General features: G+C 43.4%; 2 protein-coding genes across 6 annotated transcripts; both read left to right on the plus strand.

The window, feature by feature from the left end:
* Window positions 1-1,241: 1,241 nt before the first annotated feature.
* Window positions 1,242-5,198, plus strand: IntS4 (integrator complex subunit 4). The gene is made up of 2 exons (XM_002055345.4): window positions 1,242-3,396; window positions 4,103-5,198. Exons 1-2 carry the CDS (start codon window positions 1,354-1,356, stop codon window positions 5,072-5,074), a joined length of 3,015 nt encoding a protein of 1,004 aa, XP_002055381.1. The 5' UTR covers window positions 1,242-1,353; the 3' UTR covers window positions 5,075-5,198.
* A 495-nt stretch (window positions 5,199-5,693) lies between these two features.
* Ubr1 (Ubr1 ubiquitin ligase) lies at window positions 5,694-20,585 on the plus strand. Of its 5 annotated transcripts, none has more exons than XM_070207258.1 (12): window positions 5,694-5,904; window positions 7,085-7,164; window positions 7,236-7,754; window positions 12,147-12,164; window positions 12,423-12,575; window positions 12,760-13,094; window positions 13,157-14,162; window positions 14,764-15,922; window positions 15,990-16,101; window positions 16,169-16,297; window positions 16,356-17,781; window positions 18,633-20,585. In XM_070207258.1, the coding sequence occupies exons 3-12, from the start codon at window positions 7,583-7,585 to the stop codon at window positions 19,814-19,816; spliced, it is 5,694 nt and encodes a 1,897-aa protein (XP_070063359.1). In that variant the 5' UTR covers window positions 5,694-5,904; window positions 7,085-7,164; window positions 7,236-7,582; the 3' UTR covers window positions 19,817-20,585. The 5 variants fall into 5 exon arrangements, with proteins under 5 accessions (XP_070063359.1, XP_070063361.1, XP_002055380.2 ...); XM_070207260.1 differs by having other exon boundaries at window positions 7,088-7,164; XM_002055344.4 differs by having other exon boundaries at window positions 7,085-7,754; window positions 18,669-20,585.
* Window positions 20,586-20,764: the final 179 nt, after the last annotated feature.

The raw sequence follows: 20,764 nt of genomic DNA on the forward strand, positions 1-20,764 counted from the left end.
TGTGATTTCAAAAACAAAAATAGTCAATATTAAATCGAAAAACAGTTTAACAACAAAAGGGTCACGAAATTTCCAACTTTTTTTAAAGTGCTCATCAAATTGAAAGACAAGCAAAAAAAAAAAAAAAACAAAAAAATATCGGTGCTACCGATTCTAGAAATTGCTTTTTCTAAAATTAAAAACAAAAACTGCACTGCCTGTCGGGCTCTTCTCACATGCATGCATTTGCTTGCTTGCAAAAAATGGTTAAATATGGCGATATCTGAAATATTGTGCAAATACAATGTACTAGGAATGAAGTCAAATGGAAGTCAAATGCAAATGGAATAATTTTTGTTTTAGCAGAAACCATTGATAATAATAACATAATACAAAATAATACAAAAATTGTGCATGCATGATATTGCCCGACAACTGATGTGTTTGTATATTTTTTCCATTACTTATTGATAAATGTTTTACAATTTGTAATTATAAATACGTACTTACTTACGCAACATATTTATGCCCAATATCCAAACAAATCTATTACAACATTTACTAACCAAATGGCCTAAACACTGCAAACCAAATAAAATATGCGAAACATAACAAGAATACTTTTTTAAAACTGAGTTTTTAGCGAATCAATATAAACTTAAGTAACAAATGCATATACATACTTGTACAACACTTGCAGCGAACACTTAAAATTTATTAAAATTAACTAAATGAAAAGCAAAGTATGGTTGATCTTTGTGCATAAAGAAAAAACAAGACAAACCAATAAAAACTTAAAGCTGTATAACTATAAAGAAATGCAAATAAACTAAAGAAAAATGTATGAGAAAAAGCAAAATCAAGTTGAATCTACATATACATGTCTTTTCAGCAAAACCAGCAGCAAGATCACATCCGAGAGCAAAATCTTAAATATTTCAAATTGACGTTATTATAACAGCGTCCGTTACGGGTAAGGTGTCAAGCGGGCAATGTTAACGCATAAAAGAGTAACATAGCGCAAAATTGAGCTAACATAATGCTAAGGGCAACACGATCAGCTGAGAAGCTATGTGAATATCAAATGTTAAGGTAATGTCGAAGAAAATGAAATGTAACCTAATTGACTTAAATAAAGCATATTTAGTTTGCAAAGCTAGCTGTTAAAGTAAAAGGCTGTTAAAGTTTTACAACAAACATCGATATGTAAAAAGTCAAACATCGATGCAACGTGTTATCAAGTCGACTATGCTCCGATTATCGATAGTTTTGCCGTCCTTAATTTCACGCAATTGTGTTTAACTACATGTTTTGGCTGGGATAAAATCAAAGTACTCAACTATAAAACTATTAGTCACAGGCATTGGTGCAAAAATGGCTCTGGCCATTAAAAAACCGCAGACTTTCATTGAGACGATAGTTGGTGTGCCGCCCCTGAAAAAGCTCCGCTTGCAGGCATTGGCGGCGCCAACGAGCAAACCGAAAGCAAAACCGGAAAGGAAACTTCAAGTATTAGGACTTCTTGATCCTTATCTACCGGTCAGTACTGGCAGCAATAGCATCATTGTGCCTGGCATTGGCACTGTGCCAGCTGCGAGCACCGGTGCCAGCAACACTTGCCAGACGAAGGAGCTACTGGAAGTGCTGGTTAAGATTACAGACGAAATTACCTACGAGAATGTGCAGATAGCCGAGTTAAAGGAGACCGCCACAAAGATCTTTCAGCTGTATCAGCTGCAGGAACGCGACAGCGACACCTCGGTGCGTGTGAAACTGCTGGAGCTGCTGTCGGGTCTGGGTTGCGAGTGCGGAACAGAGGAGGGCATCACCCTAATCATCGACTACTTCATCTACCTGCTGCGCAAGGAGACCTCACAGAAGGTGCTCGCCCAGGGCATGATGTGCCTGTTTCGCATTGGTCAGCAGCGTCGCCAGATGGTGCCGCTAGCATACAACACTCAAGTGGCGCACCTAGCCAAAGAGTTGCTACGAAGCGGGTCCACGCACACACAGAAGAATGCAATGCTGGTGATAGGACGATTTGCCACCTGCCACGAGAGCGAGCGCCAGTATGTCTGGAAGCTGGCCTTCTACATCGATTCACAGGACTCAGGCGTGCGTGCCCAGGCGCTGCATGCGCTGCTGACACTTGGCGAGCGGGGCTCCCATCTGCCGCCGGTGTTGTACAAGCGTGCCGTCGAAGCCATGAAGGATGACTACGAGTGCGTGCGCAAAGAGGCGTTGCGTCTGGTGCACATGCTCGGCAACCGGCATCCGGACTACATTATCAACGTGGAGCGCCACCACGAGGACATACGCATGATCGATGCAGCCTTCAGCAAGGTGTGCGAGGCGCTCTGCGATCTCTCGCTGCAGATACGTGTGTTGGCCGCCGAGCTGTTGGGCAGCATGACGCATGTCAGCAGCGAGTTCCTGCACCAGACGCTGGACAAGAAGCTGATGAGTAATCTGCGGCGCAAGCGCAACGCCCACGAACGGGGCGCCCATCTGGTCACCAGCGGCGAATGGTCGTCGGGCAAACGATGGGCGGACGATGCGCCGCAAGAGCATCTGGATGCGCGCACCATTTCACTAATAGCCAGCGGGGCCTGTGGAGCACTTGTACACGGCCTAGAGGATGAGTTCCTGGAGGTGCGCACAGCTGCGGTTGGCTCAATGTGCAAGCTGGCCATGTCGCATCCGGAATTCGCGGTGACCAGCTTGGATTTCCTGGTGGACATGTTCAACGATGAGATCGAGGATGTGCGCCTGAAGGCCATCTACAGCCTGACGGCCATTGCCCGACATATAGTGCTGCGTGAGGATCAACTAGAGATCATGCTCGGTTCCCTAGAGGATTACTCAGTTGATGTGCGCGAGGGCCTGCATCTGATGCTCGGCGCCTGCCGCGTCTCCACGCAGACCTGCCTGCTGATGGTCGTGCAGAAGCTGCTCGATGTGTTGGCCAAATATCCACAGGATCGACACTCGACGTATGCCTGCATGCGCAAGATTGGCCAGAAGCATCCGCACTTGGTGATGGCCGTCACTGGGCATCTGCTCTATGTGCATCCGTTCTTCGAGACGCCCGAACGTGATGTCGAGGATCCCGCCTATCTGTGCGTTCTTATTCTGGTATTCAACGCCGCCGAGCACCTGGTTCCCATCATCAGCCTGTTGCCCACGGCCACCCACCGGCACTATGCGTATCTGCGCGATTCCATGCCCAAACTGGTGCCGCAGCTGCCCATCGAAGGCGCCTCCTCTGTCTCCACAACAAAGCGCGTCGAAGATGCCCTCCAGGCCGCCGGCAGCTCAGCGGAATATCTGCAAATGATTCTCAACCATATTGGCGAGATATTCACGATGACAGACGAGCGCGTTGAATTGCTCAAGACGGCCCAATCGAATCTCCAGGTGAGCTTCAAAGCCCTTAACAACGTTCAAATAAAATGACAATTACTTTGCTGATCTTTTACACAACACAATCCAACGCTTTCTAAGCCCACCTGTGAATTGAAGCGTTTAATCACACCGGATTAGAGCGAGAGCGATATTTTCTTATACTCTGATCACAAGGCGAAAATGAGAATATTGTATGAAAGCATATTTTTCTCCCTAGCTTAGACTAGAAGCAGGCGAATCGATATATTTGATTTCTCAGTTTCCTCAAATTTGGGCAGATAGACGCTTCGTGAACAATGTCAAAAATAAATATTTCCCAAAGTCGCAGTTTAAAAGTCACTTAGCTGAGGTTACAATCTTGGAGCCATAAAATCAGAGTATTAGAATTTTACTTAAACGAATATTGCACTTAGAGCAGAGTGCTGCCAGTCGGAAAATCTGCCTGTTAGAAATAACATAGACTTGCAGCCGGAATAGCCGTGCAAGCTGACAAACGTTGCCCGTTATCTAATCTAAAGATCTATAGGTCATAGATCCTACCCCGCCATGTAATTCATATATCTTTGCAACCTATTAGCTTAATACTAAGTATGGAAATTAGCTTACAATGAAGATGCGAATTTAACCGCTTGGTAAATCTGAAGCAAATTTTATTTTAGTATATTAATTTTATATATTTTGATTAATTAAAATGATTTTGTTTTTCTTTTGCATTCAGCGCTTAGGTGCCATCGACTCGGATATGTATGGCCCATCGAACTTCCTGGAGACCTTCCTCTCGGCGCAGATACAAATCGAGCAGATGCAGCGCTGCGCCAGAACCCAGCGCAGTCGTGTGCCGCTTAAGGAGTCGCTGGCGGAGCTGATACGCAACTGCCTGAAGTTGCAGCACACGTTCTCCGGGCTCAACTACGGCGACATTCTGCAGGTGAAGCAGCTGCGATTGCGCGCCAGCGCCCTGCACTTGGTGCTAGTGGTGCGCGACAGATCGCAAAGCGCGCTAGGTCCTTGCCAGATGCTGTTGCAGACCGCCGGCGACATTAGCGCGTTTATGCGCAGCCGCAGCACCAGCAGTTCCTTTGGCGAGCAGAAGAGCATGGAGGTGGACCCAAAACTAAAGCTGAAGCCTCAGTTGGGAGAGCCTGAACCGGACAGCTTTACCCGCTCGCTACTGTCCAAGCTGGACGCGATTGTTGACCCGAAGCCGGGACGCGTATTTCGAGAGATTCTGCCACTGGTGCAGCATGCGCCGCCATTGGCGCTGCCGCCGGCCAACGAGAAAATTCGGCGCTGCATGGCCAACATATTAGAGCCGTGTCCGGTGCAGTCGCAGGATAACGTTATCAAAGTGACCGCCGGCCTGATTGCCGCCGTGCCATTCGTGGCCGAGATTGACAATCTATTGGAGTCCCAGAAGGCGGACATGCGCATAAAAATCAAGTACCCAGACCAGCACATGCACACCGTGGTGCCCAAGATGACCGACTTTAAGCCCATCATGACGGAGCAGGGTGAGCACGAGACGAATGTACGATTGCGCACAACCATTCTGCTCTCGCACAGCGTCTGGACGGAGGCGTCATTGGTGGAGATACAACTGTGCCTGGCCGTGCGACCCGGCAGCGAGCTGGAGCTGTGCAAGCCCGCCAAGGTACTCTTTGCACCCAAACCAGTGCGGCGGGGTATTTAGCCAACTGGCGAAAACGGGAAGCGGCCAAAAAAACTGACAACGTGTACATTACCAAAAACACACACGAGTATATCATATGTTAATGCATAAGTATGTTTAATTCAAAAAAAAAAAAAAAAAACAATCGCCTTAAAAATTTTGTGATTGTGGTCGATGCATCGCTAAATGAAATAAAATTATGAAATACGCTTTCATTACAATGTACAAATACGCGCTCGTTAGAAAGCCATCATAAATAATACAAATTTTTCAAAAATATATTTTTCATATATGCATACATATGTATATTTTTTTTAATAAAGTAGGCAAATAATATTCAAACTTCATACGTTTTATGAAATCTATTTATACCTGTCTTACAAAATAATCGAAAGTATTTTTAATCAAAAATCTATATTTTGGTAATAATTAAAGAGTCTGGTCACATTTTTGGAATCGATATATTGTTAACAACACCGAGCATACAATTTTACCAAAAGAAACAAACTGTATACAAAGAAAATTTATGTATTTTGACAAGAATACCTAATATTTAGATATTATATACATTGATTTAATGGAGAAAAGTGAATATCGATACTATCGATATACAAATTGTCAACAAATACCAAATCTGTCTCGTAATCGTAGTGCGTAGTACGCGAGCAAAAGCTAACGCGAATAATTGAAAGCGGAAAAGCAAAGCAAAGCTAAGCTGAAACGTGCATTGCATATTACGAAATTGCAGCTGCCAGTTGAACAGCCTGCCTGCCTGCGTTTTAAGAGAAAAAATTTAAATCCAAGGAAAAGACTATATGTACACATAATATGTGCATATATATAGAAATAGTGTATGTATATGTATGAGTGCGAGCATGTGTGTGTGTGTGTGTGTGTGTGTGTGAGTGTGCAGCTGAGTGTTTTTAATTCTCTTGCTTGTATAATTCATCAGCTGCCTGACGCGGTCATCCAGTATCGGCGATTGTCTATTTCGCGTAGGAAGTGCACAAAAACATTTGTTGAAAATGTACAAACGCATACATATCATACTATAGAAATGTATGCATGCGCATGTGAAAATCAAAAGAGAGAAAGAAAAGTGTGTGAGGAACGGGACACAGCGCAACAAAACAATGTTTAGCTCACAATAATAATTATTATGCATATACAGAGCTGTAAATACTTGCTTACATATGCAAATAGTACATGTAAAAGTTCTTGTGTGTGAATGTACATGTGTGTTACTATGGCCAAGTGAATGTGTGTATGTTGAGCGAGCATGCAGAATCTGGCTGGCTGCAGTTTGTTGTTGCCTGCCAAGTACATACATACATTCATTTTTATATGTATGTATTTACACACATGTTCATTTATTCGGATATGTATATGTACATATATTGCGTTTCAATCTAAATGTTTTTTTTTTCTTCTTTTTTTTTCTGTTCTGTTAATCGAAAATCTGAATGTCGTTTTGTGGGCTGCTGCTGCTGCTCTTGCTGTTAGCTGTTGGCATGCGCGTTCTCGCTCTCTCTTACACGGTCTTGGCACTCTGCTGTCATCGTGCAATGCGTCGTGCGTTTTGTTTTTGTTTTGCTGCCAAAACTAACCACTGACAGCAGCAGCAGCAGCAGCAACAGCAGTAGCAGTAGCAGTAGCAGTTTGATAAAAACAAGGACAAAAATGAGATTTGCTAAAATGGCCAAGCAACAGTTGCAAACATAACTCTGATGTAGCTGTTAATAAAGAGAGCAGCAGCAGCAACAGTAACAGCAGCAGCAGCAGCACAGCAGCAGCAGCATTTGTATAAATTGTCAATTGAGTAATATTAAAAGTAAAACCGCATAAAAGCAAACAAAAAAAAATTATTGCCTTACATAGACAACAAATATACATACCTAAGCTCATCTCAAATCAATTGTATGTATGTTAATAAGTTAGTGCGCGCACTCGATATTTGGATATACATAAATCAAACGACAACAATTAAAGTAAAACTATACAATTAAATTGCGTTCAATTATTTTCGTTTAGTAGCTAAATTGAAGACAACCCGAATGCAAGCAGCATCAGCAGCAGCGGCAGCAACAGCAGCAGCAACAAAAACAGCATAGGCAAGAACCAAGAAAAATAACTGAACAACAAAAATCTTACCAACAATTACAATAACAAATAACGGCTACAGCAAACCAAGGACAAGCTATCCACCCACGCACACACCCACACACACGTACGTCAATAGCAGCAGCAGCAACAGCAGCAGCAGCAGCAGCAGTAAACGTGTGGATAGAGGGAGCGGCGGATATTGGGAGAGCGACGAGAGTGCGGCGAGAGCGACCAAAGATAAAAACGTACCCCAACTGCTCGCATTCAGTCGTTGAAGCGGTCGTCGGTCACTCGTCACTCGGGTGATAGCCGAGAGAAAAAGGGAAACGTAAAAGAAGTTGCAAGAGGAAGCGTGTGGCGAGAGGCGTGTGGCGCGGTGAGGAGGGGTGTGGAGAAGCGATACCTATCGAAAAGTGACAACTAAATATGGATCGCTACGATATGGAGGATGTGGTTGTGCCCGAGCAGGACGGCAGTTCGCCATTAAAGGAATGGCGCCTCAAACACCAGGCTGGCACATTGAATCGCAACGATTTCATTGACTACTTCAAAAAGGAATCGCCCAAATATTTTGATTTTCAAAATGAAATGGGAACAGGTGAGTCGCTTTAACCTACATAACTGGCTTAAGTAAATGTCTGTATGCGTGAGAGTGTGTGTGTGTGTGTGTGTGTGTGTGTGTGTGTGTGTGTGTGTGTGTGTGTGTATGTGTATGTATGTTTATCTTTATATTTATATATGTATATATATATATATATTCACATTCAAGCCGTGCTCTTGAATTTATTGTTGTTGCCATTGTTGTCATTGAATATCGCACGTTTGTTCGCTGGTTTTTTTCCCCTATTTTGTTATATTTTGTATTATTTTTCCATCATGTTGTTATTGTCTATTCGATTTCCGCAAATTTTCGCGCACTCGTTTTTCCTTTCATTAGACGAGTTGATTGCACGATTTCAGTTGTCTACTTTACCTGTCTCACCTTCTAAGCAGCGCCTGCAACAACGACGACGATGGCTATTACAAAATCAACAACATAGCCCCAGCCCCAGCCCCAGCCCCAGCCTAGCAACAATAACAAACTCGTTTTGCGCCACATTCCGTTAGAAGTTTACATGGTATTCATATTGTTTTATTTAACTTATTATTTTTTATACATTTTTCCTCTTTTGTGTGCAACTGACTCAGGGCCTGTTGGTAATCTAACCGATATTAGTTTTCCCGAACTGCGTCGGAAGTTTTCTCTCAGTGTGCTTGCAATAAGTCAATTTGGGCATTATCTTGTGCAATATGTGCATATAAGATGATACGAGAACTTAACAATAGGTTGGCTCGAGCTCTTCAAAAATAAACATAGCTCCCCACTCTAATCGATATTTATCGATTTCGGGAAATCGGCGTGATCATAAAGTCACAGTTCGCCTCGGCTGTTTGTTGCTGATGATGAAGGCAAATATCATTTGCGCTGGAAGTTAACTCCTTGCGGCCAATACATGTAGACTTTGTGAGGGTTCGTTTATCCCAAAGATTTGTTTGATTTTCACGAACGACCTGACCAGCCGCAGTATTAAATGCGTTTTCTGTTTTACAACGCATTTTCTTTTGAGAGAGACTGACTGACGTTTTAGAGTCGAATACATTTTACGCAGTGTGGAAATGGGCTCTCGAATGCAAAACAAAGGGAAATGAAATAAATAGGAACTCTGCTTGTTAAACACTCTGTATCCTGTCTTATTTGAGTTCTACGCGAGTCGCATTGATAGCCAAGATTGGCTTAAGTGCCTTCTCTTAACTGTTATGCAACTAATTGCGATATCACCTGCCATTTAAGATAAGGATGTTTGCACACCGTTTAAATATGTTTTGCAATTGGATTTAAGCTTGTCGGGTCTTTGACCTGCGAATTTGGCGGTGATATCAGTATTATAATACCCTGTAAATATAATAATGGGGTAGCATGTGCTATTCTCTGCATATATACATGCTGTAATATAAAGATATAGATACAATTATATAAATGTTTATAAGGCATGGTACAAACTCGTAAATCTGGGTGCAGGGTATCTTCCAGTAGAGCTCTCTTGATTTGGGAACACTTAGATTGCTTTGTTGTCATGTTGACACTTAAGCGTCTAATTACTCTACACCGCGCTCAGCCCTGTCGCTCCATGGCTTACTGATAAAGTCAGAAGTCGGGGTTTCAGGTAGTGCTATCAAGTTGATAAACCTTCGCCCGCCTTCGTCTCAGTCTGCGTCATCGTCATCGTCAACGTTTTCCATGCACCCAAATGAATCGCCGAACCGATGCACAGTGACGTGGCCAGTTCCGCGCAGTTCTCGGAAGCTTCTTTGTCCGGTTGACACATTTAGGCGTTTGTGTCCGTCGGGCATATAAATCAGGTAGTCTTGTGTATAAGGTCGATTGCCCGATTTCTGTTCCAGAAGATCTTTTTTTTTACTTTTGGGAGCACCTTAATAATTTCCGACATTTTCTTCTTGTGGGAATGTCAAGAAATGCAATTAAAAAATGAAGCCACCTACTGCAAATTTATGTGCTTGTCGTCATACAGTGCTGGCCATTAAATGTGAGTCAGCGTACGAATCTGAAAGGTACACTGTTTGAAAGAAAAAAAAATCAAATTTACAGATTGGGAATTATAAATAGTATATCACGGGTTATATGCTAAACGATTGTATTGAATTAAATGAAGCAGACTCGTATTATTTGCCCAAATTCTTTTGTGGCATCTGCCTTTGTTTTCTGTATTTAAGTCAACCTTGTGAAGTAAACTGTGTTGGTTAATCGGAATAACAGCCGGTTTCTTCAATTATTGTCTTCGATATAGAGCTTGTAAAGTAGAAGAATCATAAAACTAAAATATAATAATGTAAAATAGATAGGAGAGGTTTCTAATAGTTCGATCCTAAAACAAACTCCTTAAAAAATGTAGAACTGTTTTTTAGTTGAAGATTGGAAATTGGCTTGTGACAAAAATATGATTTATTTTATTTAAATGCAATGCATATATAAATATATATATAATGAAACTATTTAATACAAAAGCTCTGTTAGGACAAAGAAAGATATACCCCATAAGAAACAATTGAAAAAATACCAATATGATTTTTATCAGCTGGTACACTTATTTTGGCCGTTACTGTAAGTGCACATACGTGTCCGTGTACTCGAACTCTCGTGGTCTTGTTGTTCCTATGGAACGTGCTCCGGACTGGGGACAGTCTTATGGCCGGGCACTAGCATTACGGCCAAGGCAATCGAATGGAACATTGAAACAAAAGAGTGTTCCAGACGTTCCTTTGTTTCGGTCTGTTGTGCCTCAGCTGCTTGCGCAATTGATAAATACATTATTATTACCGTCTATATGTATATAAGTATGATCGTGCCTATATAGAAACTATATGTAGTGCAGACATTGTAGGTAAGAACACAGCTGCTGATAGCCTCTGGCGACGTCAGATGCGATTGTAAAGAAACCACGCTTCCCTCGCCTCCTCTCTACCACTCTAGCGCCCCTCGCTGCCCGCTGCTGTTATCACGCCATAGAAGAAAGCTCGAAAAGCTGTGCGGAAATACATATTAGGCACCTCCCCCCGATTCGATCGCGTTGTGTTTCTCTTTTACACTTACTCAAATGATCTCTCTCGCACTCTCTAGACCATTTTTGGCTGGGTTTTTCGTAACGAGACGACCTTGAACTGTATTTATGTGTTCGATATCTACGTATATATACTCGAATCGATTTCATTTTTGATTACCTCAAAACTTGTTTGCTGAAGGTTTTTTTTTTTTTTTTTTTTGTGTTTATTTGTTTATTTTTGTGTCTCCTCTCATAACACTCAATGAAATCTCTGGTTCGGCTTTGGGCCAGAGTCTTGGATTACTCTGCTGCGGTTGGGTTTTACGGATTCATGGAAAAACAACTTACATGATCAAAGCTCTCTCTCTCTCTCTCTCTCGTTCGTTCTCTTATACACTCGCCCGGCTTCATAATTTACGTGTCATTTTGAGTTTGGCTTTTGATTTTCATTGTCTTTGTTTGGCTTTTGCACAAATGTCAACTTATTGTTTATTGTGCTGGCCACATTGACTAACCAGTTTTTTAAGCACAAATTTTATGCACTCGAATTAACTTTTTGTTGGCCCGCCTCAGGCTGCCTCTCCCCCAAACACGGCCCAGCCGAAAATATGACCAGGTACATTACTCATACGCCACCTCTGATGCAAATGTTGATGCTTCTGGTGATGATGTGTGTCGTATAATTATTCAGGTTTGAATCATAATGCATTTGAACTCAAACGGCATGCATAGGTCAGCGAAATTTTAATTTCATATAGTTTTCATCATTGTTTACAAACAAAAGAAGTTCTTGTGGAATAGGCAAAAAAATAGTAAGGCAATTTTAAATTAGAACTTCTTGCTCATGAGCTCTCAATAAACCAGTAGTTTTTTATATATATAAATGTATTTTTTTATATTTAAGCTAGAACAAAAGAATATTACTTGCCGACTGATTGACTCATGTGTTTCTGAACTCTCCAGTTGGTCGGTTTTAGAAACAACAAGTTTTCAATAAAACCCGGAGACATATACATATATACATATGTATGTGTACATAATTATAGTTCGACTCAACTCAAAATGTTATGGGAATCGGGTTATTTCCAGTTTGTGTATTGTGTTTGAACAGATAGAATATTCATATATGCATAAAATCTCAATTGCCAAGAAATGATCAGTTTTTTAATTTTTCACCCATTTCTCGAGAGTGAGCGAGACCTTATCAAATCCTTCAAGTCGTGTGCCCGTCTCCTTAGTTGAGCATAATTTGAATTTTTAAAATTTTATTATATTATTTAATTATAATTTATAAGTTACTAAAAATTATAGTTATATTTGTGATTTTGTTTCGTTGGTTTTTTTTTTCATTATTATTTTGTTTTTGTTTTCATTTTTTCCTCTTTTTATAGATTCAAATGCACCAACTTGTGAGTATTTGTACTTTGGACTTAGCGCCATCCGCTCCAGCAGCACCAAAAAAAAAAAAAAAAACAAAAAAACTGACACTTCACACATGAACATGTAGGGAAATTGTGAGACAAATAATGAACCCAGCCCCTTTATACAAGTCTTGACTCCAGCGGTCAGAACAACACAAATCCTATGATATAAAGTGAACCTTAAAATTAACCATGCAGCATATCCTTTCCCCAACTCATGAACTCATCCCTTTGCGGGCTAAGCAGATGAAGCAATGTATGAGTCGGATGATGATAACTCCATGTATTCTGATTATATGCCCCTCGAAGAGCAAGTCCAATTGAGCGCGAAGACTACCAAGCTGCTGCAAGAGATCAAGCGCTTGCAGGAGTCAAAGCACGCCGTGACTTGCGGGTCCTGTAAGTTGACAGCTCCACTGAAACTGGGTGCAGTTCATCAGTTGCCAAATGCGAGTTGCAAGTTGAATGCTGAACATTGCAAATTGAGCCGAGATCGCAGTAGTTGTAGTCGCTTCTTAGTTCCTTACTATTCGGTCCTTGAACAATTGTTAGTAAGACTATGCCTTCACCCCCTTAATTACAGTGAAATGCATGTTCAAGGAGTCGCTGGCCAAAGAGGAGATCATTGATGTGCTTGTCGAGTTCATGTTGGGCGATAGTCCGGTGACAGCACTCGAGAAGCTACGACTAGAGGGAAACACGGCCACCGTGTGCGGCAAGGTGTTCAAAAATGGCGAGCCCACTTACAGCTGCCGCGAATGTGGCGTCGATCCGACCTGTGTGCTGTGCGTCAATTGCTTTAAGCGTTCGGCGCATCGCTTTCATAGGTATAAAATGTCCAGCTCCGGCGGTGGTGGCTGTTGTGATTGCGGCGACGATGAGGCCTGGAAGCGTGATCAATACTGCGAGCTGCATCTGGTGAGTAAATGCAATCGATCGGCCCGAAAATCCTATCTTAAATGATATTCATATTTTTCCAGGCGAATCGCAAGAATCCCCTTGAGAGCAAAATCATAACCAGTGCCGTGCTGGAGCGCGCAGAAATTTGCTTCAGCGCCATATTGGCATTCTGTGTGAACTATCTGGAGATTGAGCCGAATGCTAGTCTGCAGTGTCTGGATGGAGAGCTCGATGGAGCCAACTTCTGCACGGTGCTGTACAATGATGAGTCGCACACTTTTGATCAGGTCATTAATACGCTGACAAAGATCGCAAAGTGCCGTCACAGGGATGCCATGGAGATTGTGGCTGCCATCGATCGTGAGGGTCGAGCCGTTGTTAAGTGTGATACGTTCAAGGAGTGCAACGAACTCAAGACGGCCATTGAAAATCAAAATATACCGCCTAGCGGTCTGCTAAACAATGCCCGTCACAGCCAATCGCTGCGCACATCAGTGCTCAATATCAATTCGGTGGCGTGCCAGCAGTTTGCGCTGCAGTTACTCAGCTGGTTCCAAGAGTTCCTTGTGCGTCATTATCTATTCCGGAAGACGTTCGCCACACTGGTGCAGCTTAAGAACGAATCCTTTTGCATTCGCCATATACTCGAATACGATGTGAAGCTATGGAAGACGGCTCGCACCTGCTGGCATCGTCTGCTCATCTCCGGCATGCTCATGGAGTACGAGAACAAAATGGTGCTCGCTAAGGAATTCTCGCGACGCTATGCGACCATTGTGGAGGACTTTATTAGCGATGATCACGATCACTCCTTTTCGATTGTATCGCTCAGTGTGCAGTTGTTCACTGTCCCGAGTATTGCTCATCATCTGATCGCCCATGAGGGAATCTTTGACAAGCTGCTACACACGTTCTATCACGTCGCCATCGAGAAGTTTATACACAATCGCACGCTCCACTTTAGCAAGAACATTGCCAGCATGGCGTTCTTTAAGCGAGCCAATTACATACTCTACGATTTACGTTATTTGCTCAGTCTGAAGCCTGAAGTGCTTAGCAGTGAGCTTCGCAGCGGTTTCCTTGAGGGTTAGTTTCAATTTTCTCAACCTTTTGGTTTCTGAATATTTCTTTTTTCTCTAATTTTCCCTAGCTATCTATCTCTTTCTCATAATATCGCTATCTAACTCTAGTTCATGAACTTGCATGCCTCCTTGTCTGATCTGTCGGTCTGTTTACATGTGAAGGCCAACAATTTATGTCAATCGATGGTGATTTAGTTAAATCAATTGGTTGCTATTTAAATATCTTTCAAGCTTTTAAGCTAATACGTGTCTAGGCTAACGCGTATTTGCTCGCTCTTTAAATACTTATGAATACTTCTAAAATGTTTACCGCGAGCTAAAAAATCATTTAAACATCCGCGCTTACAGAAGCGAAAAGTAGACTAATAGCATAATTAACTAACAATTATTTTTTGGCCATTCGGTGAAAAGGTTAAAGTTTTCAATACAATTTGTCAATTTAAATAATTTTTCTGTGAGTATTAGTCATTGTCAGCTAGTTAGTTTTCCGATTTTATCGGATGTTTGCATATAATATTTTCGTTAAATTGGTCAAGCGAGTTGTTAACTAGCTGTTGCTTATATTAAAGAAAAAAAATAACATGTTTTCTCTATCATTTCCTTAGGCTGCAAGGCTCTTATGCGTGTCTTGAATGTAATGCAGGGCATGGAATCGATAACTCGCCAAATGGGCCAGCATATGGACTACGAGCCGGAGTGGGAGTGCGCCTTCAATTTGCACATTAAACTGGCCTCGACCATATCGCAGGTGATCGAGTGGGCGGCCAGCGATGTGAAGCTGCTGCGCAAGCTCTACAAGATGACGGTGCGTGCGCTTGTGAATAACAGCTTCATTGTGGGCAACGAGAAGGTGGAAGCAAAGGTCGTTGCCGACCATGTGGCCAATTGTCTAATATATGACGTATCTACAAGACCGGTTTCGATACATTTACCGCTGTCGCGCTTTTATGCGGGCATTTATCTGCATCTGGGAGCGCACGACATGACCTATGACATCCTTCTGGCCGAGACGGAGGCGCTGAACATAAAGCTAACGCCACGCGAAATTATTGAGCCAGTGCTGTGCACTCAGGCGATGATTGCCCAGGTCGCTGCTGGCATGTGGAGACGCAATGGTTATTCGCTCCTTCATCAGCTATATTTCTATAGAAATGTACGCTGCCGTGTCGAGATGTTGGACAGGGATATAGTTTGCCTGCAGATTGGCGCCTCGCTAATGGAGAGCAACGAGTTTCTCATTCACTTGCTAAACAAATTCAACATGATCGCCTGGGCGCAGCCCGAATACGAGTTTGGTCTGGCCCAATCACCGGTGGATGACGAGTTTATGCGCCAGCTGTCTATGACCGATGAGTTCCTCGAGCTTCTGATTGTCATTATTGGCGAGCGTTGGATGCCGGGCGTTTCGCTTGTCAGTGAGGAAGATCGCTTACGCAAGGAGATCATACAACTGCTCTGCACCAAATCTTACTCACACTCGGAGCTGTCGCGCGCTCTGCCCGACGGCAACAGCGGCAGCAACGACAGCATTATCGAGGATGTCATAAACACGGTGGCCGTCTTCAAGAAGCCCGTCGGCACCGACAGCAAGGGTGTCTATGAGCTAAAAGAGCACCTCTACGATGAATTCAACGTATACTTCTACCATTATACCAAGGAGGACAAATCCAAGGCCGAGGAGCTGCAACGTGAGCGTCGCAAGGCCAAAAAACAGCTCGTTTGCTGTCCGCCGCCAATGCTGCCACAGTTAACGCCGGCCTTCACGTAAGTGCAGACTATCTGAAAACTCAGCTAGATTATATCTAATTTTTACATTTTATTTCTTCTGCAGCTCAATGGCCAACATTTTGCAGTGCAACGTGTTCCTCGAGATCACCACGATGGTCATGGATCGTGCATTGGATGCGCGCAGTCGTTCCTTTACCGAAAGTCATTTGCAGAAGGCAAGAGCTGGAAATGAAATTGCAGCAGAAGCAGACTCTAAAATATTTTCTATTTCTGCCATTACAGGTGCTGCATCTACTGGGCTTTGCCATACAGGAGGAGATAAGCGAGCATTACCCGTTCCTCAGCTTCTATGAGCGATCGCAAAAGTATTACGTGCTAGAAAAACTGGAGGAGTTGGCCCGTTGCCCACGTGTAAGTATTCGACTTCAGCTGATTTCATAAGACAGGGTTCACAATTGTTCACTTTTAGTTGGAGGCTCATCGCGATTTTGTATTGTGGACCATTAAACGGTACAAGGATCTGCAGGCAAAACAGGCGCCCAGCGTCAGCTCCTCGTCGGCAGCTGCTGGCTCGGGCAGCAGCCAACAGCAGTCGCAGCAAGGCGAGGATCAGCCGCTGTCTTCCGAGCAGCAGGCACGCCTAGAGAAAGAGGCCCGGTCACGGTTGGCCGCTGAGCGCCGCGCCAAGATTATGGCTCAAATCGAGAATGCACAGAAGTCCTTCATGAAGTCCAATGCAGAAATGTTTGCCAACACAAACGATGAGGGCACTGCAGGTGCAGCGCAGAAACCAAACGATTCTATGATGGAATGGGAGGAAATACCAGAGTCACTGGAGGAGCAGGGAGCTGCTGCTCTAGTGCCGGATACTTGTAAGACAGTAGCCTGCCTGGGCCCACAGCGCAGCCATTATGAGGCGGGCGACAACAGCTTCAAGTGCATTCTTTGCTTTGAGGACTGCAGCATCACCAGCAGCGGCCCGCCGCTGGTCAGCTCCGCTTTTGTGCAGACATCGCGCGTCATTTTCACCACGGCCATCCCTGAGGGCCCGAAATCAGCGCTGCACGTTAGCTGCTGTGGACATGTAATGCATCACAATTGCTGGAAGGAGTACTACAGCAGCGAGGAGTCCAAGGAGCAGCGCCGGCCGCAACGCAATCGGGTGTTGCCAAACCAGACGCAGAACGTAGAGTTCCATTGCCCCTACTGCCGCACCTTGAGCAACACAGTGCTTCCAGTCAGTGAGGCATTGCCAAAGTTCTCGCCACCTCCACCGCCATCGCTGACGCAAGCAGCCGAAAACTATATGCCGCTTGACAGTTTTGTGGAAATGCTACTTATGATCAGCAAGTTGACTTTGGAAGGATCATCAATTGCGCTAATGAACTTGCCCAAAAAATTCAGCATTATTGGCAACATGTCCCAGTTTGAGCGTAGCGCACAGATCATACAAAAGCCTACCTTGCATATTAATTGGACAGAAGTGATGGGCTCGTTCCATACAGCGCTACGGAACGCCATGCAGAGCCAGCTGCAGGGACACCAGTCAGAGGATTCGCCAAATGCGGACGATAGCGATCTGGACACCGTGTCGCTGCTGTGGGACACCTGCTACTACACGCTGCAGTCACTAGAGGTCTATCTATATGCCATACAGAAGCCCCTGAAGGCCGAACTGCCCATGCGGCATCAAAGCTGCGTTAGCAATTTGGTGCGTGCCTGCGCTCTCTACTCAGTCAGTCTGAAAGAGCCGCAGATCACCAAGCAGAGCGTGCAAGGCGCCAAGCTGTGCGAGACCATATTCAATCAGAAGGGCACCAGCGTCCTGGAATGGGACTGCTTCCGAATGCTGGTACAGCTCAACTTTACTGTGCCCAATCTTGTCGCCGCCGATGGTAAGTACTCACAGGCTTACTTACTTGGCCCATGAGGGGCATTCAATTTATATGCTAAAGCAGACATTATCCGTCACCCTGATGTTCATGTTCTCGATCATCAGCAACAACAGCTCTAGTTGATTTAAATCATTCTAATATTTAAGCTGTATTTATGAACTTTGGCATGCAACTTAATTTAGTTAAAGCTATGCAACTGATTAATTGATTACTTTATTATCTATGTAACTACATTTTTCTGGTGCGCAATTAGTGGGTTTTGTCCATTTGATCTTTGATCCACATCCGAGGAACACAAAGAGCGTGTGTCTCCAAACAGCTCCTTGATATGTCTTCCAAATAATCCCTGAATAGATAAGTGAAAATGAATTTGAAGCCCGATCGGATAGAAACAAAATGTTTGCATACATACCTTGTGGGCGGATTTTCCAAAAGGTGTCACACTTTGACCATAACAACCATATTTCACCCAACAAATGGAATTTGCGCAAAGCGTTATCTTGGAAAATCACTTTGATACCGATCGGATGGTCAACAAAAAAGTTTCAAACAATAGGTTATTACAAATTTTTCACAGTTTCAGCTTACAGAATCCCTGAATCTAGTACAAAAAATGTAGCTTTCAAAGTCTAACCAATTTTGAATCATAAAGTGAATTAATTCATCTATGTGAAGAATCGATCTAAGCTAAATTGCATTTAAACTTATTCGGATAAGTTGATAAAGATTTTGTTGATGGGATTTGAGATTTTCCATAATCGCCCAGTTCAGGATACTAGTTTATATATCTACCACACACATACACACACACTCTCTCTCTTACTCTTACTCACACACACACACATTTATAGTGCACGGCACTATATGCAATCAATTTCTATTTACAGAGAACAAGACAATGTTGCCCAGCGGCAGCATGTTTGACTATTACATACTGCAGACGTGTTTCCTGGCCAATATAACGAAGGCGATCATTTGCTTTGACTACGAGGCGGAAGTGGCCTCTCGCTCGGATGAAGATAAGGAGAAGCAGTTGACAGCGATGTTGCAGTACGTGGAGCAGCTGCCTACTAAGATCAGGCATAACATGGCCAGCTTCTATGTTAAACACAATTTGGCATTCGGCGTTCGCCAGTTCGAGCGGAATGGGCAGCCGAGAGAAGAGTATGAAGAAATGGATATGGAGATGGGAGTGAGCGCGCTATTGGACGACCCGGTTAAGTGTCTGGCTCAGTTGCTGGAGTATGTGCGCCGCCAGATGAGCTCATTCCTGCGTAGCTCCTGTCTCTTCTATCGCTGCATTACCGATATCGATTTTCCTGATTCGTTTCCCACTGACCAGCCTGATCGTTTCGGCTTGATGTGCCAGTACCTGGGCTTGGATCCTCAGCTGGGCGTGTATTTTGACATGGAATCGGTGTACGCTCCCATCATGCAGAGCTTCGCCTCGCATCCCCACATAAGGCGCGAGCTCAACGAGCGCTGCGCCATCAAACAGGCGACGCCCGGCTCATCGCAGGCGCATTCGAATACGATATCGATAGTGCCATGTCAGCGGCCGTTGCCGCGTCTGGTGACGCTATACGAGGATTACAGCGATCTTATCAACAGCGTCTCGGACATCTTCTGTCCCAACAACGAGCGCGAGGAGATGAAAACGCCGACCATGTGCTTAATATGCGGCACCATACTGTGCGGTCAGTCGTACTGCTGCCAGCCGGAGCTGGGCAAGACGGCGGTGGGCGCCTGTACGCATCACGCCCACGATTGCGGCGCCGAGGTGGGCATATTTTTGCGCATACGCGACTGCCAGGTGGTATACCTGGGCCGTGGCAAGGGCTGTTTTGTGCAGCCGCCCTATTTGGATGAGTACGGCGAAACGGATCAGGGGCTGAGACGCGGCAATCCGCTCAGGCTCTGCAAGGCTGCCTACGATCGCATCTTTCTACAGTGGCTGGGACACAATCTGCACGAGGAGATTGCCCGTCTTAATGAGCATGCGAATGTGGCGGTTACACAGTGGCATCACATGTAGTCCGCATGCTCCCTAATTCAATACAATGCGAACAGCTATAAAAATATCGATAGCAGTTGCTTTAGCGTTAACGTTAACTATAACGATAACGATAACGATAACGACAAGGATAGCATTGTCATTTTCGATAACGATAGCATTATCGACGATGACAAAGGCGGCGACAGTTAATGTGATTATTACAAATTAGGAGAGCATATTTTTACGTCTAAGCATTTTACTACTACTTATCCTGTGTGCGCCCCACCCACAATCACAAGAATAACCTACACACCCATAACCACAACCACACAGACACTCCACCAAACCCAGCTCGGATACATCCGCAAAAGCTAGCACCCCATCAATCCAGCGCCTTATCCCTGGAACCACTTAAATATTAAGTTGCGTGTTTGGTTGTTGTTTTTCTTATACATATTGAATATATATATATGTTTATATATATATTTATACATATATATAAATATATATTTATATGTATATATATGTATAAATATATATGTATATATGTATTAATATATATATAAATATATATACACATATATATATATATATATGTATGTGTATGTTTCTATATATTTTTTTTTGTTTTTTTTGTAATATTAGATAAACTTGTTGATAATTTGATTAGCAGGCCGGCCGAACGATTGTTTCTCCCCTAGTTATTATATTGAAAACTGTGTAGTTACAAAGCCTGCCAACAGACAGACGGGCAGCAACTATATATATATAAAAACAAAATAAATAAATAAAAAGAAATAAAATCAGATCCACCGTCCCCGAGAAAACATATACGAATAATTTAAAACCAGCTTCTTCAAAATATAAACGCATGTTGTTGCTTCTTCGTTTGCTCGTTGTTCATTGCGTTCCTTTGTAGTTATTTTTTTTTTTTTTTTTTTAAAGCGCCAACGGATTCTTGATTCTTGTATATAGAAATGTCATTTG

The sequence above is a fragment of the Drosophila virilis genome, chromosome X, assembly GCF_030788295.1.
Source record: "Drosophila virilis strain 15010-1051.87 chromosome X, Dvir_AGI_RSII-ME, whole genome shotgun sequence".
Taxonomy (NCBI): domain Eukaryota; kingdom Metazoa; phylum Arthropoda; class Insecta; order Diptera; family Drosophilidae; genus Drosophila; species Drosophila virilis.

Bases quoted from the DNA above. Each gene is read 5' to 3' on its own strand.
- IntS4 (XM_002055345.4), top strand. From the start codon at position 1,354: ATGGCTCTGGCCATTAAAAAACCGCAGACTTTCATTGAGACGATAGTT. The intron at 3,397-4,102 runs GTGAGCTTCAAA...TTTTGCATTCAG, and splicing joins CGGCCCAATCGAATCTCCAG to CGCTTAGGTGCCATCGACTC.
- Ubr1 (XM_070207258.1), top strand. From the start codon at position 7,583: ATGGATCGCTACGATATGGAGGATGTGGTTGTGCCCGAGCAGGACGGC. The intron at 16,102-16,168 runs GCAAGAGCTGGA...CTGCCATTACAG, and splicing joins CCGAAAGTCATTTGCAGAAG to GTGCTGCATCTACTGGGCTT. The intron at 16,298-16,355 runs GTAAGTATTCGA...GTTCACTTTTAG, and splicing joins AGTTGGCCCGTTGCCCACGT to TTGGAGGCTCATCGCGATTT.